At 38.3% G+C, this 13,698-nt stretch overlaps 1 protein-coding gene across 1 annotated transcript in view; it reads right to left on the bottom strand.

Annotated features, from left to right (window-relative positions):
* Nucleotides 1–13,698, bottom strand: part of trim62.1 (tripartite motif containing 62, tandem duplicate 1) — a 60,529-nt gene that overhangs the window by 7,210 nt on the left and 39,621 nt on the right. Inside the window, exon 4 of the mRNA XM_033966708.2 lies at nucleotides 2,513–2,769. Coding sequence (XP_033822599.1) covers nucleotides 2,513–2,769 — 257 coding nt within the window. The remainder of the gene's footprint in view (nucleotides 1–2,512; nucleotides 2,770–13,698) is intronic.

Below are 13,698 nucleotides of genomic sequence, written 5' to 3'. Positions count from 1 at the left end.
CAGTCTAGATTCTGAGTAATACATTTTGATGTGGGTCTTTGAAAACTGCAGATATTGATGTTAAAACACTGACAAATTGATAAATGAATTCCCATCAGTGGTGATAAATGAATTAGGACCAAAGGGTTAGAGGCTTGTCCACTACAGTTACAATATGATCCAGTGGAAACATTTTTATAATCCGCAGAGTATAGCCACAACAAGACAGAACTATAGACGTATTTATCATAATGGACAAGTCTGCAACGCTAAAAGCTTATGAATATGAAAAATATCTTGGTTCAATAAGAAAACGGTTGGATAATAAACAAGCGATAATCATTAATAAAAATGAGGTGAATGAGGTGAACTATTTTGGAAACATACTTGTATTGCATATAAGTGCAATTTTTCTACTAATATTGCATTAGGATTAGATTTATAATTTGAGTTTCTAAAATCAGCATTCTGGACAGTGCACATGCATTTTAAAACTTATTTATAGAAGTGTAAACACAGTGTTAGCAGTTTAATCTGGTTTATTTTTACATAAAGCAGGACATATTGGGGTCTGCCACCTGCTTGCCTCCATGGAGGGAAATTTCCACAGTAGTGTAGTAGTTAAGCATATTTCCTAACTTGCATTTATTCAATTGCAGGTGTTTCACCTCTAAAAAATACCATGAAAAATATGCATTCTTCCTGGGCGTGCTTGCCTCTCCACAGATATAGTGTGGCCCGGTGGTGACACCTGCTTGTTTCCATGAAGATAGATATATCGATTGCCATACTGTGGAACATCAGCAATCAAAGCAATGACATCTCCATGGAAATAAGCAAATACCCTACACCGGAAAAGTTACATATTGTGCCTTTATTGGATAGTAATACACAATATATGATAATGAGCCTTGATTCAAGCCTTCATAATGTAGTTAAGATCTTTTAAACACAATTTTATAACCCAGTTTTACAGCACTCTCTCCTATTACAATGAGTCTTCCATAACCATATCTGCCACATATTTTCACTTGCACTCTCCATACACTGAGCTAAGTACTGAAACATATTGCAAGTTCCTAATCTGTGAGACTAATGTGGTTTGCTGCCTCATTACTCCAACATATTAACTGTTCAATTAAATCATGCTTTAAAATGCTCAGATTAGAGACAGCTGGTTTGGTTCAGGCCTAACGGACCATCTGCTCAGGGATTAACAAAACATGCGCTTTCTCCAATGGAATTATCAGCTTTTAAAACATTTGGAGTGCGGCTGTCACATTATGAGCCAATGGTGACTATTACACTACAGTAGCAAACAGGTTGACTGTCACTGCTGCTGTATCCTTGATAATGGTGCAGCTGTAGTCTCAAATTAGATTAAAAGAACTATTTAAATACACAAGTTACGTTTAAGTAGTTGCAATGAACCACTTTGCACAACTCTCTCGCTGTAGTAGCAACAGTTTGATAGCACTTTGGTAAGAAACAATACATTTTAAAGTTGGGGATGTGGGTTATTTTTGGTCAAATCAGTCTCAGTAAAACTAGCTCCAAAAGGTAATACGCTAAAGAAGGAAAAATTTGCTTATCTTATGGGACACTTACATATTTGGAACTTTTTAACAAACATTAATATGGCCGAACTCAGATTTGTTTATCTAATAAGTCAACTGCTATGTTTACACACCACTCACCACACTCACCACACACAACACACTCACCACACACACCACACTCACCACACACACCACACACACCACACACACCACACACACCACACCACACACCCACCAAAATCTGATTAGAATTCGATTTGATTCCTGGACTTTAAAAATTACTTAAGTGACATACATTCTGATGTGAGTATTCAGAGGGACCATGAGCAGAAAGAAATTAGATGATTTTGCCGCTCACCTGTCATTTTTGTAGTCTTAGTAACTCCAAAAATCTGTTCATAATCAGATTTTGAGCAAGCACGTAACCACAGCTACGCCGCCGCTATGAATTACACAGATTTGAAATAAACTATAAATGAACTAATTATTCATAAACATATATACATTTTTTTGCATGGAGTTACATGTTCATTGTATTGCAAGACTGGACATTGAGTGGCAGAGCCTATGTGCAGGTCTAGTTTGATGCCAGACGGGAGAGATGTACTCCGCTCTCGCATCTCTCCCGTCCGGCACAAACTGACTCTGCTGCCGCTCTCTGATGAGCTGTCAGTGGACGACTCTTCCCATGTGGCCCAGAAGATCAGCTGATTTTTAGACGTAAATTATGCATTGAATTGAACATTTTTACTTGAAATAAATGATTTAACGTAACATGTAAAAGAATAGTATGGGTCTATTGTTTGATGCATAGTTTTAAGAGTTTTTTTACAACCCCGCTGCATTATAAACCCGCTTGGTACATTTCAGAACCCCCTCCGCCACTGTATTCATTCCAACCCAAAACCCTTCCAACTTACAACGTACAATTGATAAAACATACCATAATAAACTGTAATAATGTCATTTAGTACCTCTCTGAAGTGACTGCGACCCCCTCTAAAAACTCATGTCTCCCAGTCTCGTTGAGTCTCTCCTGTAGGATCTGTATTCCCTCTTTGACGTCCCGGAGCTGTTGGCTGTAGCGTTGGATTTTATGTTCAATATCGGCCAGTTTACGGGCGGTGTCCATCTCCAGCTCCTCCAGCATGCTCTTCTGACGCTCACGAAGGAACCGGTGCAAGCGCTCAAACGCATCTCCAATGGTGGCACGCAGGCTCTTGGCCGAAGACTGGAAAAAATACAAACATAAGTGGACTGTCAGAGATTCACAAACTACATAAACACTGAGAAAGGCCTGTCATGATAACATATTTTGAAGTTCGACATTTGAAGTAAATCTGAAGTAAATATAAATGATGATACTGAGTGTAATGTATGCCACTGACACATTAACCCAAGAGCAGATTTAAACCACAAAAACTATTCTAAATCTACAATACTGTTAAAAATCAGAAACTGCAATAAATAAATAGGAGTGAAACACTGATTTGACCCGTAGAAGGCTGAATTAATCATTTCTATGAATCATTACAGATGCAAACTAATACTAATCATATAGTCAAAAAATAACCAAAAATTTCCCTGTGGTACAAATGTACATATGATAAATATTGACCCCAAAAAATTTGGAGTGAACAACTACAAAAAAGTTTGATTGTGCATAATAACACTTCATAGAAGTAGTGTTATAACAAAACAAACATTTCAAACTTGATTTCGATAATAAGGAACAACAATGATTCAATTCAATTCAATTCATTTTATTTTTGTAACGCCCAAAATCACAACAACAGTTGTCTCGAAGGGTGTTCATGTTTTGGTTGATGGGGGAAACCGGAGTACCCGGAGGAAACCCATCCAGACACGGGGAGAAACATGCAAAACTCCACACAGAAAGGCCTGGGCGACCCGGGGATCCAACCAAACCTTCTGCTGTGAGGCATGAGTGTTGCCACTCAGCCACCGTGCTGCCTACACACAAAAACAACCAGGAAAATCAAACAACAGGAAAAATAAGACAAAACAAGAAAAATAGGCCAGGCGAGGAGGAGGGAGGGGGGCGGAGGAGGGCCAGGCGAGGAGGAGGGAGGCGGGTGGAGGAGGAGAGAGTCCAGCTGTCATCGGGGCATCTGAAAGAGTTACACTCCACAGGGGGAGTGGGACAGGGGACAACATGTGAATAGCATTGCTGATGAGAAAATAGGACAAAGCAGAGGATAGTGCTCAGGTTGCCATACTTCCCCCAGCTAGTTATCTCCTACTGCAGCCTGTTTTATCCCAGGTTTTAATGTCACTCCCTAACTCCCTCACTAAGTAACCTGGTCATAAGCTATACCGAAGAGGAAGGTTTTAAGCCTGGTCTTAAATACAGAGACTGTGGGGGCCTGTTTAACATCAGCAGGGAGTTGATTCCATAGCACAGGAGCTTGGTAACTGAATGCTCTCCCTCCCACTGTACTTTTGGACACTCTAGGAACCACTAATAGTCCTGCATTCTGAGAGCGGAGTGCTCTGTTTGGCTGGTACGGGACAATGGCAAATCAAGTCTGGAAGTAACAAATGCATGGATGAGTTTTTCAGCATCGTTTTTAGGTAAAATATTTCTAATTTTAGTTATATTTCGCAGGTGAAAGTATGCGGTTTTACAAGCTATGTTTATATGGGCTGTGAATGAGAGATTTTGATCAAATAGGACTCCAAGATTTTTTACAGTAGGGCTAGAAGCTATACTCACATTGTCGAGTGAGATTATCTGGTCCGACAGAGAATCTCTTTGACCTTTGGGACCAACGACAATGACCTCTGTTTTTTAAGGATTTAAGAGCAGGTAATTCAAGGTCATCCAGGTTTTGATGTCCTTCACACAGGCACTGAGTTTATCTATTTGATCAGTCTGATTTGGTTTCATTGATAAGCACAGCTGAGTGTCATCAGCGTAGCAGTGAAAATTAATGCCATGTTTTCTGATAATGTTACCCAATGGCAACATATGCAGAGTAAATAGGATTGGACCAAGCACAGATCCTTGTGGAACACCACAGGCGCTCTGGTTTATACTAACAAACTGGTACCTATCTGATAGATAGGATTTAAACCATTTGAGGGCAGTCCCTCTGATTCCAATGTCACATTCTAACCTCTGCAGTAGAATGTTGTGATCAATGGTGTCAAACGCTGCACTGAGGTCCAGTAGGACCAGGACTGAAGCCAGCCAGTTATCTGCAGCTAGTAGTAAGTCATTTGTTACTTTAAGCAGTGCAGTCTCTGTGCTGTGGTGAGCTCTGAATCCAGATTGAAATTTTTCAAATATATTATTGTCCTGCAGGTGGCGGCAGAGCTGTTTCACCACCACTTGTTCTAGAATTTCTGAGAGGAAGGGAAGATTAGAGATAGGTCTGTAGTTGGCTAGTTCATCAGGATTTAGGTTAGGTTTTTTCAAAAGGGGTTTAATCACAGCATACTTAAAGGACTGAGGAACATAGCCATTTTCTAACGACATATTTATTATGTTATGGATGGAATCTATTATTAGGGGGAGAGTTTCTTTGAGGAGTCTGATTGGAATAGGGTCGAGCATACAGGTTGATGGTTTGGACGACATGATGGCTGAGGTAATCTCCACCTCATCAACAGGAGTAAATTTATCTAATATTATTAGAGGATCTATGTGGGATATTGGTATTACAGACTGGATTAGCTCAGAGCTGATTTTTAGAGTAGCTTTGTTGATTTTGTCTCTAATGGTTGTAATTTTGTAATCGAAGAATTGAAGAAAGTCATCACAACTAATGTTCGAGGGGATAAGAGACTCATTAGCAGTGTGGGAGTTTGTCAGCCTGGCTACAGTGCTGAACAGAAATCTGGGGTTATTTTTGTTTACTTCTATTAGATTTGGATAGAAACTGGTTCGGGCTTTCCGCAGAGCGGCCTTATAAGTGAGCAGGCAGAGCTTCCATGCCTTCAGAGACTGCTCAGAGCGCGAGCGGCGCCAAAGCTTCTCTGTGCGTCTTACATGTTGTTTGAGTGTCCTGAGCTGTAACGTGTACCACGGAGCCGGAGGTCTTGGTTTAATGCTTTTCTGTTTTAGCGGAGCTACATCATCGAGAACAGATTTTAAGGTCAGCATTGTTCTGTCAACCAATTGATCAGTGACAATTGGATTAAAATTATTTTCATTGTCACATGAGATATCTTTTAGTAATGGCTCAATAATTTCTTTAAACACTGTAACCAAATTATCTGATAATGTTCTTTTCATTATAGTTTTTTTCTGTGGGACTGGATAGTCTTTTAGTATAAATTGAAAGGTAATTAAGAAATGGTCAGAGAGTGTAGGGTTTTGAGGAAGGACAATTAGATCATTAATCTCAATACGATAGGTTAGAACGAGATCTAGAGTGTGATTGTGACAGTGAGTCGGCTTATTCACACTCCCATCCAGGAGCGCGCCAAAAGCATTACTGAGGCAATCACTGCCGTTATCAACATGTATGTTGAAATCTCCAACTATAACAATCCTTACCCAGTTCAAACCTAAACTTGAAATGAAATCAGAAAACTCTGTCAGGAAGTTGGCATATGGACCAGGAGGTCGATAAATTATTATAAATAAAACAGCTTTTTGGTTTTTCCAATTGGGGCATGTAATAGAGAGTGCGAGGCTTTCAAAGGAGAGGTATGTATAGTTGGGTTTGGGGCTGAGAATTAGACTGGAATGAGAGATGACGGCCACACCACCACCTCGACCTGTGCTCCGGGCACTCTGAAAGTTCATGTGACTTGATGGTGTAGATTCGTTTAGTCTAACATAATCATTTTCCCGAAGCCATGTTTCAGTTAGGGCTAACAGATCAATATTAAGGTCGCCAATTAGTTCATTTATTAAAAGAGATTTGGAGGAAAGAGACCTGATGTTTAGCAGTCCACATTTTACACACATCATTTTGTTTATTTGTGGCACATTTATTTATTTTTATTAAGTTATGAGATCTGACAGCTTCCTTGTCAGAGTTTAGGGGTGTTTTATTTGTACTATTTTATGTGGTCTTAAACCAGTTTTGATTTTATTCTAGATCATTGTAAAACTTTTTCATTCAGTACAAGACCGATTTTATCCTGTTTTTTCATTACGGATACTTGCTCTAATGAATACTATTTGATACTATTGTTCATATAATCTAATATCTGGATCTGTACTTTTTTATATTACACAAATATTCGCAAAAAGGCTTAACCTCAACTATTTAAAAGTTATAACGATCAATTGAAATATTAGTACAGTTTAAGCATACTGGGCATTTGTTTGGGCTATTTGTTGATTTATTACATACGGGAAAAAAGCTGTCAATACTACGCAGTACTAGCTTCATTCAAGTTTTAGTACTACACCTCTATGGCAACGGTGGAAATGTACTGCTCTATTGACTGCGCCGTTAAGAACCAGAAGAGCCATTTAATTAGACACAGGTCAGTGACTCAGAGCTCATATTACATTAACACTCATCGATTTCACTTGTGCTGATATTGATTCAAGAGCCACCCAGGGACAAGAGTGAGAACATATTCAGGACAGGACGATGGTTTTAGCAAAAAGTGATGGTAACTGCAACAGCTCAAAACTGAAAACACTGCAGTAAATGACACTATTTTTAATAAAGTTTGTAAACATATTTAGTTCATTTACTTTGCTGACAAAATTATCCCGTCAACACATAGACTGTATAAAGAAGTGGACTAAGGGAACGTGACATCACCCATAGTCCCCCGACTCCAGTCAAATGATGCTCATCGAGGGTAGCAGTTATAGGGGCAAATTTTGAGCTGAGTTCCATATTTAGAACTCAGACCGCGAGTATCATAGCAACTAAAGAGCCAATCTGGAGTGAGGCTCTTCAAAGTTCCCGCCCACTGGTTTAGCAGGGAGCGGGCACTTAGCAACGCTGTCAATCAAACCTGACACTAGAGGGAGTGTTCTGTGGGAAAGAAGTTACCTGATTGGTCTGTTAATAATGTTCATATCTTGGTTTATGGACACAATAGAAATATAAATTTAAAAAAAACAAAAAAAACAAAAAAAAAAAAACAAAAAAAAAAAAAAACAAAAAACAGGATCATGTAGAACGGATTAATACGGATGAATATTTTAAGAACAATACAAAGTGAATTGTTGTTGTTGTTGTATGTTCTCATAAATGTTAATGCTGCAGGTCATATTTAAAATGTACTGTGAATTGATTTGTAATTTTAAAAATATGAAATAGAGCACAGAACTGCATTAAACAGGCACTTTTTCTCACCCACTATTCGAGCTCCAACAGTCTTGAGTGAGTGGCAGGTGGATATGACCAATCACAGTAAAGTGTGAATTCTCAGAAGCAATAGATAGCATTATTTACCTCCTAACTGACAGTATAAAGATATTAAACATAAATGATTTATCAAACTGAGACTGCACTATATTTTAGCCCTATGTATGAGTTCATAAAGATGATGAAGAAAAAATGTAACCATCACAAAAGTGGAGAGTAGGGAGGTACAACGGGAAAAAATGGACAAAGAAATCTGATTTGTAGCTTGGTCAAAAACTGAAAGACCTCAAACAGAATAAAGCAGTTTGAGTTTGAGGCGCTGAGTGTCAGATGGAGGGAGAACAAAGGCAGTGACGTTAAAAGCCTGTTGAAGAAACAGTGGGAGACTTTCAATTTGAGAAAGCAACGATAGGACTTCGAAATGTTACTGAAAACTTGCCAAAAAGTCTTAAAAAAAAGAGATTCCTCAAGTGAAAAGCAGCATCAAAAGGCTCATAAAAGAGAAAAAGGGGAAAACATTCAGGATGAGTAGACCAAAGAGGACTGATCCGAAGTGCGGTTTGAAGTGGACTCTTAAGATGTGAGGAGTAATGATGAAAATCCCACCAGAGGGAGAACTTTTTCTTTTAAAGATTGTATTTTGAAAATGTTACCAACAAGCGTGCAATAAATTTTCTTTTGATTATAAGCAGCTCAGACTCTTTTCTTCCATTCAATTTCTACTGGCTGTTATTTTTAAACTGTTGTGAGTGGTTGGTGCCAGCTATCCTTCAAAGTTTGGGTATAAAGCAGGGTAGACAAGGCAAAATAAACTGTTTTTGCCTTTGGATTGATTTGGACTGCTCACATGTGATAACCATCATTCTTAAGACAATCTTTGGCTGGTCTGTCAATCTCAAAAGTATAGACTTTATCATGCAAGAGCAACACTGAATATTTTTTTCACTGAGGGCCGCATATAGAAACATATTTGAGGGCCACAGACAGGTGATCAATACAGCAAGTGAGTCAGATCGGTGCATTTAACAAAGTTATAATAGAGCCATCATACATTTAATATAAATTTTATGCTGGTGTATGTATATGTATATGTATTTGTATAACGTAATGTGATGTTACTGAATATGACATTTAACCATAGATTGTATAAAGAAATGGATATAGCTAACTTGCTAGTCGCCGTGTTAGTCCAAATAACAAGTGAGTATGGGCACGCTTCTGGCTCCATCGACTGGCTCCATTTCACTTTCTATTGAAAAACTGTCACCCCTCTCTCTGTAACTGCAGTAAGGTTATAACTTTGGTCTTAAAATGTTCGTGTTGACCTGGTATCTTTATGTCGTTATTATGTCTGTAAAGCAAGATATTAACATTCAAATCAAGCAACTTTTTTCCCCAAGGTCGCTCTCGCTAGCGTTAGCAACAGGTTTGAGTGACAGTGTTGCTAAACAACTGGGAAGGGGCGTTACCTTCAACAGCCTGGCTCTGGATTGGCTCTTTGGTTGCTATGATACTCTCCCTTAATCCTATTCTTTATACAATCTATGCATTTAATTTACATACATTCAACAAGGTATTTTTATTACTTACATGCTCACCAAGTTTAATGTCATACTGTGGAACATAGAAGGCAAAGCAATAGCATCTGTAGACAAGCTGGTGACAGACCCTATATCAGTGACATTTAAATTTAATAGTTATACAGTAGGTTTAAAGTAGTTTCAAGGAATATAATAAGTACAGTATTGCCCAAAAAAGTGAAATGTAGAAACTTTTCAAAGGTTTACAGGCAATGTCACAATTTGATGCATGTAAAAATACACATGGGACTTCGCATAATGTGAAAACAGGACTGGTGACATTGAGGTGGGATGTTTCTGCGTCCTCCTGTCTTTTCAGAGCACAGAGGAGAAGGTACGATGTCTTATGAGGAGGAGAGGATGGGACAAAGCTGTGATGCTTTAGACAGGGAAAAACACTTTATATATGTATGCGATGAAGACATGGATAACAGTGTCAGCCACATGGACAAAACAATTAGCAGAGCAACCATATTATTTTTTGTATTCAGGAAAGTTTTTAATCTGCAATCTTTTCGTTTCATGTTAATTTTGTGATGATTATTTATGTTTTGATTTGTTTGTATTGTGATTTTAATGTCTGTCTTATCCTGTAAAGCCCTTTGTGTACCAAATCGTGCTATACAAATAATCTTACCATGCCTATTGCAATACCAAGTTCTGCTGGATCATTTCACACTTGAAACTATCTGGTTTCAAAGTGAATTAGGACTTTTTCCATTGCATTTCAAAACAAAATCATGTATCGACTTTAGAAAGGGAAAAAGCATTCAAAATGGCGCCTTTGACGGGAAACTGAAATCCAAGATTAGGCAGAGTAAGCTAATGGACAGAGTAGAACTAGTAGATGTTTCACTGTGTTTAGAGTCATCTGTGAAAACCTTTAATACATTCAGATTAAAGCTATCAGTGGCCCTCTTCCAGGCAAAGCACTCAGTGGAAACGGCATAAGAGACGTGCCGATTCACAAGTCAGGAGTCAGGGCCAGCCGAGAGTGGCATTTAGCAGCTACAAGGACGGACTCAAGTGGACTCGTGTGACTAATTGCTTAGACATAAAGATGGCTACATATTGAGAAAACAAGCCTGAAGCTACATGCTAACGCACTCTTTATGGCAAGTCAGTCCAGGAAACATTTTGTCAATAGCTTTAACATTGTGAAGGGTAGAGACAAGGTGTTAGGCAGCTTTAAGTGCAGCTCAATAAAACCAATTTACGTGACCAAAGGACAGTTACAAGGAGAGTGTGGAGCATAGCACAGACATTTCATTTTAACCCGTTGAGTTTTTATTGAATTTTGAGTCCTGGCCAGAGGAACTCACTTATTCTTCACCACTAATTAAGGGTGGGGAATATTGAGTTTCAAGTGTCAGACAACACACTGCAGTGCCGCACCAGAGGACCCATGTCCAGATCTTAAGCCTTAAGACTACATTGTTTAAATATAAATATTAATTATATTAAAACGATAAGTATTCATATCCATAACACTTTTAAACTGTCAGCAACTTGAATAATTATGATGACATAATCGTTAATCACAATTATTCTGGCCAATATAATCACAACACCAAATTTCACTATTGTCCCATGTCTCGTCAGGACTAGGCTGGAGGACTTTACCTATTGTGAATGTTTTTGTGGGCTGATGGGGGAAGCCTGCCCGGGAGTCTTCTTGCTGTGGAGGTGTTAGCCACTCAGCCACTGTGCCGGGTTAGTCTAGTTCAGTATTTCTGTATCCGTGGGTCTATAATAAATCTATCATAAGCAGTCTTCTCCATCTTGTCATCTCCTGGTTTTAATAATATATTTTTGAGTGGTTTGCACAGCAGGAGGGACAGAGAAGGCAGAGTCACAGATAATGACCAGTTACTTGTCAGGCCTGTCCCGTACACATCATGAATGGACTCTCAACCGCTCAAAAGTGGCACTTGTGTCAGACCATAATACCAGGCTTCATGGAATACTGGTATAGGACGTGAAACCGCATTTAATAAAGTGTAGAGTTTGTGCTTAGGACAAAAGAAGCTACAAAATAAAGTTAGCTTTTCCAAATGGGAAACTGGCAAATATGTTGAGTTGAGGGATGGGACGAACTATAATATTGCTAATTCTGAAGACGTTTGTCACAATACAGAATGTGTAAAAAAAGCTACTTACCTATAATGTTCCCTTCTATGGATCCTTTTAACAATGTACAATACTATAATAGCTTTTTAAGAAGATATTTTTAATGTTTTTTTAACTTAAGCACATGATGCATATGGTGATTTAAGTATCTCCATAACATCAGGATTTTTATTGTATTGCCATATTATTGTGGCAATAATTGTGACACAGAATTTCAATATTATTTTTACATGCCTTGTTAGGTTGTACAGATGGAAATCCCTGTATTATACTTGTACTTGTTTTAAAACTGTATTTTATTAATGTATTCATTATAATGTAGAAACTTGGTAAATCCATATGGTCCATATGGTAGTGATGATATGTGTGCAGGGATTAGAGCGGTGTTATTATTTTCATAGGGATGTTAAAGTACAGATACAATGCCCTGCTGACACAAAACACAGTGCCTTTAACTGGTTAATGTTAAAGATGGTTTTACATGAACATATTTTACATAAATTATTCTGACCTTTGTCATGTTGGTGGGCGGTTGTGTTAGTGCAGTTGACTTATGCTATACAAACATAAGTGCCCACATATAAGTTTTGAGACGATCTTAATACTTTTCTTTATGATTTCTATATGGTGTAAAATATAACCACTCAAAATACAATGTTTTGTCCCTTTTTAGTTAAATGCAACATGTTGTTTTCCAATCATTTTAATGCACCAATCCAGACAAGGCATGGGACAATATGGTAAAGTTGGTGTCATGATTATCCAAAATAATTGCAATTATCTATATACATTATAACATGCAATGTTTTTTTTACTATTCACTATGAAACAAATATTCTGTGTTCTAAAGCAGTGGTCCCCAACCACCGGGCTGTGGACCGGTACCGGTCCGTGGATCAATTGGTACTGGGCCACTGGCCGTCCAAGAAATAATTAATTATTTCTGTTGTATTTATTATCTGAGTCTGAACAATCGTTTATTTTGAAAAATCTTTTATTTTGAAAAATGACCGGATTCTCTCGGTTACATTTCCGTCACTTGAGCGCCGACAACTTAACCACTTAGCGTTCCGACGGCCCGCACGCGTAATTGCGTAATTTTACGCACTGTTTTGCAGCAGTTTTGTGTTTTAAACATGACGAAACGGACAAAACAAAGGAAGTACGCGACCGAGGACACTGTGGATGTTTGTACAAGTTAAACTAGAGACATCTCGGACCCGGAGCGGTTCGTGGAACCGAGTGAAGATCTCATGATGGACTCAGGAGCAGAGGACCTTATGTTTTGATGGATTGGAAGTTGTTCCTGATCGGTAAGTGTGGTTTATTCTGCTATTGTGGGTCAAATGTGTATCATGTGTAATCATTAGCATTAGCTAATGCCAGTCTGCGCCCCAAAGTGTATAAATGCTCAGCAGACAAACTTACAGTGATTCTGACGCCTGTGGGTAAAACTATAGGGTGTTACCTTTACAAAGACCCCAAACTTGTGTATTTACTACTGAGGGTTCAATAGTGGTGATTATTTTAATTTGGAGAGGTCAGAACAAAGGCAATTTCACCAAAATGACCCGGAATGCTAAGGGGTTTTTAACCCACAAATTAGCAAAATGAGTAAACCCCTCCCCCGGTCCACGGTAAAATTTTCAAGCGTTGGCTGGTCCGCGGTGATAAAAAGGAAAGGTTGAGGACCACTGTTCTAAAGGACATTAGAGATATAAAGGACATTATCTTTGTTGGCAACTATCATAATTATATAAAATGTACCACAAAGGATTATTGTGTACCGTTTTTATCACGATAAACCATATTACTGTTAATTGTTCCATGCCTAATCCAGACTTAATTTTTAATATATTGGCAAATAAGGCCATTATGTCTATGCAATTTGCTCTGTACAAAATCATGTCTGTTCACATAACTGTGTCAGCTGCACCATTGTGTCTCTATGGGGGATTAGCAGAGTCTTGGTTAAATTAATCATTATTTAAGATTATGTGGCGGACAATGAGGGAATTAATTATTTTTTGTCAGAGTAGCACTTTTATTATTGCTTTTAATGTAGATAATTGCCCTTTGTGCTGGGTACAAGTGTTTTGGAGCTACAGCAACCAGTCTGGATTAACAAAATGTTCTGAT

This window comes from Periophthalmus magnuspinnatus, chromosome 5, assembly GCF_009829125.3.
Source record: "Periophthalmus magnuspinnatus isolate fPerMag1 chromosome 5, fPerMag1.2.pri, whole genome shotgun sequence".
In the NCBI taxonomy this organism is placed as follows: domain Eukaryota; kingdom Metazoa; phylum Chordata; class Actinopteri; order Gobiiformes; family Gobiidae; genus Periophthalmus; species Periophthalmus magnuspinnatus.
Note: the sequence above shows the minus strand (reverse complement) of the source record. Positions and strands in the feature narration are given on the sequence as shown.